Source organism: Arachis ipaensis, chromosome B08 (genome assembly GCF_000816755.2).
Source record: "Arachis ipaensis cultivar K30076 chromosome B08, Araip1.1, whole genome shotgun sequence".
NCBI lineage: Eukaryota > Viridiplantae > Streptophyta > Magnoliopsida > Fabales > Fabaceae > Arachis > Arachis ipaensis.
The window spans coordinates 35,365,587-35,369,194 of record NC_029792.2 but is presented as its reverse complement, the minus strand read 5'-3'; the positions used below and the strand labels follow the sequence as shown (position 1 = coordinate 35,369,194).

At 32.2% G+C, this 3,608-nt stretch overlaps 1 protein-coding gene and 1 long non-coding RNA gene across 4 annotated transcripts in view; one reads left to right on the top strand and one right to left on the bottom strand.

Annotated features, from left to right (window-relative positions):
• The window catches only part of LOC107613673 (1-aminocyclopropane-1-carboxylate oxidase homolog 1), a 3,744-nt gene extending 2,474 nt beyond the window's left edge, over positions 1–1,270 (bottom strand). The window contains exon 1 of one of the 3 annotated variants that reach the window (XM_016315775.2): positions 542–1,270. In XM_016315775.2, coding sequence (XP_016171261.1) covers positions 542–1,080 — 539 coding nt within the window. In that variant the 5' untranslated portion in view covers positions 1,081–1,270. The remainder of the gene's footprint in view (positions 1–541) is intronic. The other 2 variants (XM_021109292.1, XM_016315774.2) reach the window with 2 other exon arrangements.
• The window catches only part of LOC110265861, a 23,216-nt gene that overhangs the window by 2,040 nt on the left and 17,568 nt on the right, over positions 1–3,608 (top strand). The gene's annotated exons all lie outside the window — the stretch shown is intronic.

Genomic DNA, 3,608 nt, shown 5'->3' with positions numbered 1-3,608 from the left:
GTCCTTTACTAATATTTTTATCTTCTTTCTATCAATAAAACTATCAAAAATTATTTTTAGTGGTTATTTATTTTGTTTTTAGTGGCAATAAAAATAGCTGCTAAGATATTAGCCGTCTTATACTTTGTCGCTAAAAATTTTAGCGACAACTTTTTTAGTATCCGCAAAAAATATATAATTGTCATTATAACATATAGTAATAACTGTAAATATATAATTGTCACAAAAACATAAATTAAATAAGACATACAGTTATCATTATATTATTATATTATTGTCACTGGAAATTTGTCGAACAAAATAATTTTTGTTGTAGTACAAAAACACAAAATATATCAATTCAATATCCGAAAACACAAATAAATGTCTCCACCTCCGTATACTCTCTCTGAACATATATATGTTTGTATTGGATTCTATTGCTGTGTGTATAACTTTATTTTTAGTTCCAAACACATCCTAATTAAACATACCAAGATCTCAAGGGTAAAAAATTTGAAACAGTATGCATATAAATGAAAGAATATGAACATAAATATACCTGCATACTTCTGGCAAGTCTTGAGGTTTGCCAATCAGAGGAACTATTTGGCATCCAAAAGAATCTCTCCAATTGAGTGCTGATGAAGTATAAAGATCAAAATTACTATTATAAAAAAATGGCTTCGTATTATCACGGCTATAAACCTCTTTCTTAACCTCAACATCTTGTTCAAAGAACCTTTTAATCCCCTCTTTCATCTCCTCAAGAACACTCCCAGGGATGCCATGATTTACCACTTGGAAGAAACCCCATGTCTCAGATGCTTCCCTTATTCTTGAAATAACTTGTTGGCGTGTGATTGGATCTTTGGCAACACCTTCAAGATCTATGACAGGAATCAGGCTGTGCTCTGTGTTGGAGGAATTTGGGAATTTATCAAGTGGATGATAAAACATAGTTGGAATCTTTGTAACACCTCCATCAACAAGAGCCTTAACACCGCCTTTTGTGTCATCAAATGCCTTCAGTTCACTCATCCTATCATCACAATTATTGATCATCTTCACTATTGTGCCTTCTGCTTCTTCACTCTCCATCTTCGTTAATCACCTATAATTTTTTTGTGTTTTTTTTTTTTTTTTGGCGTCTTCTTAATGGCCTATAATGTTCAACATGTTATATATCCTGCTAGATAAGGTTATAGAAAATAATCATGAAAATATTAATCTAATAACATTAAACCACGAGGTGTAATTTGCATTGGTATATAATAACTTATCTCGTCTCTCAATATTATATAAGAGATGACTTTGAAAATACGCTTGTGAAAATAACATTTTATTATCGGTCATTTTCTCTTTTCCATAATATAATGCATAAACTCATTAAGATAGCTGACAAGTTTTCAATTATTGGTGGTGGCTCGTTTTTTTTTTTCTTTTTCTTTTTTGGTGGCCTTTTTTGGCAGACCTCCAATGTCACATCACTATACCGACTAAATTATTGTGTTGGATCATGGATGCATCATAAGCAAGGTTGCGAAAACCGAAGTGGTCAATGAACCGATGAGACAACTGGTTCATTGGTTCAATGGTTCGACCGAATTCAACCGGAGTTCAATCAGTTTAATTAAATATTAAATAAAATTATTAAAAATTTAATATATAATTTTAAATATTTAAATTCAATAATTTCTAAGTCAAAAAATTTTAATATAAAAATAATTTTAGAGTTATACTTCAACATGAGACTAAAAAGTATTATACCTCAAAATTTGATATTAGTAATTTTCTTAAAAAATTTATTAATAAGGTTTGGTTGACTAATGTATACTAGTTAAACATAGACAAAATTACAACTACACAATTATAAGAACTCATAACACTGAACCAAAAATTAGAGAGATAAACACCGTGGATACAATTTGTTCTTAATGCATAATATAATTTCTTTCTACAATGAAACTAGAAGCACTAATACTGGATAGGTTAAGATGCTCAATAAAAACATTAATAGGGATAATATATTCATATTAATTAACACAAAGTCTCTCTATTATTTAGATATAAATAATATCAATGAAAACAAAAAATAGGCAAATCAACACAGGAACATATCGGCGAATGCCATGATTGATTGAATTGGGTGAGAAATTTGCCATGGCTTAAGAAGCTGATCCAAATTCAAAATTCTGAAATCCAAATTACAAATTACATACAAAATCCAAAATCCAGAATCCAACCTTTAGAATGATTAATTTATATAATTCAGAATTCATATAATTAACTCTTTGAGATTGCTCCATCTTCAATGTACAACAAAAAAACTAAAATCAGCAAAATAATCAACAAACTCCACCATAAAACTAAAATCATCAAACTCCACAATAAAATCAGGAAACTTCACAGCAAAATTATGAACAAATTAACTCAGTAAACTTCACGGTAAAACTAAAATCAACAAACTCCACAACAAAATCAACAAACTCCACAGAAAATTATGAACAAGAGGAAGGGTAGAGCTTACCGGCGGCAAAGAGGAAGGGGAGTGACGGCGGCGACAGAAGAGACGGCGACACCGGCGAATACAGAGAAAGAGCTCGAACAGAAGAGAGGAGATGCGGTGGCTGTGGGGCCTGCGGGGCTGTGGTGGCTGCGGGGCTGCAGGGATGCAGTGGCTGTGGAGGTTGTGGTGGCTGTGGAGGTTGCGGTGGCTACGGGTTCCAGGCTGGGGGGCTACGCCGCTAGGGTTCTTTTCTTTGTCTTTCTTTGAATTTTCAGAGAGAAGAGATGAGTGGGACTGGGGGCTAGGGGGACTGGGCATCGGGTAGCTATTTAGGTGTTTTTTTTTTTTTTTCTAAAGGGCTCAAAACGGCACCGTTTTGGAGGGAGTAACTAAACCAAAAAACCGCTAAAAACCGGACGGTTCTCCTGGTTTACTGGTTAACCGCCGGTTCGACCGATTTTTTTACCGATTTTTTGTTAGACGATTTCTGACTTTACCCAGACCGGCTAGATGACCGGTTCCCGATTATTTTGGTTGAACCGGCCGGTCCGGTTCGATTTTCAGAACCATGATCATAAGGATAAACTACAAATATTAATATAATTAAAAAACTCAAAAGTGATACTATAAACTATCAATATAAATAAGTTTTTTAAGCCACACATCCTCTATGCAGCATTTTCCATTCTCAGATTGTTGACTCTCTCTGCTTGTATTTCCATAACACACTCCCTCAATTATTTCTTTCACTCTCACTCGTGCCTCATTTTCCAGACCACTCTCAATCCCATTTTTTTCTTCTCTTCTTCTATTGTTGCTGCATAAATTCAGTAGAGGAAGAAAAAATTGCCACAATCAAAATTTGAACAATGTCAAGGAGACAAAAAATATAAGAAATTAAACGTCTAAAATTTCACATTGTTAATATCTTCATCATCTTAATTGTGTAAGTTTTTATTATCAAATATTTTGATTTAATAAAAATAATAATGATAATGTTAGAGATGAGTAGAAATATTATATTAATAATTATTAAGATTATATATATATATATATATATATATATATATATATATTGAATTAATTATTATTTATATGTATATATTATATAGATATTTAA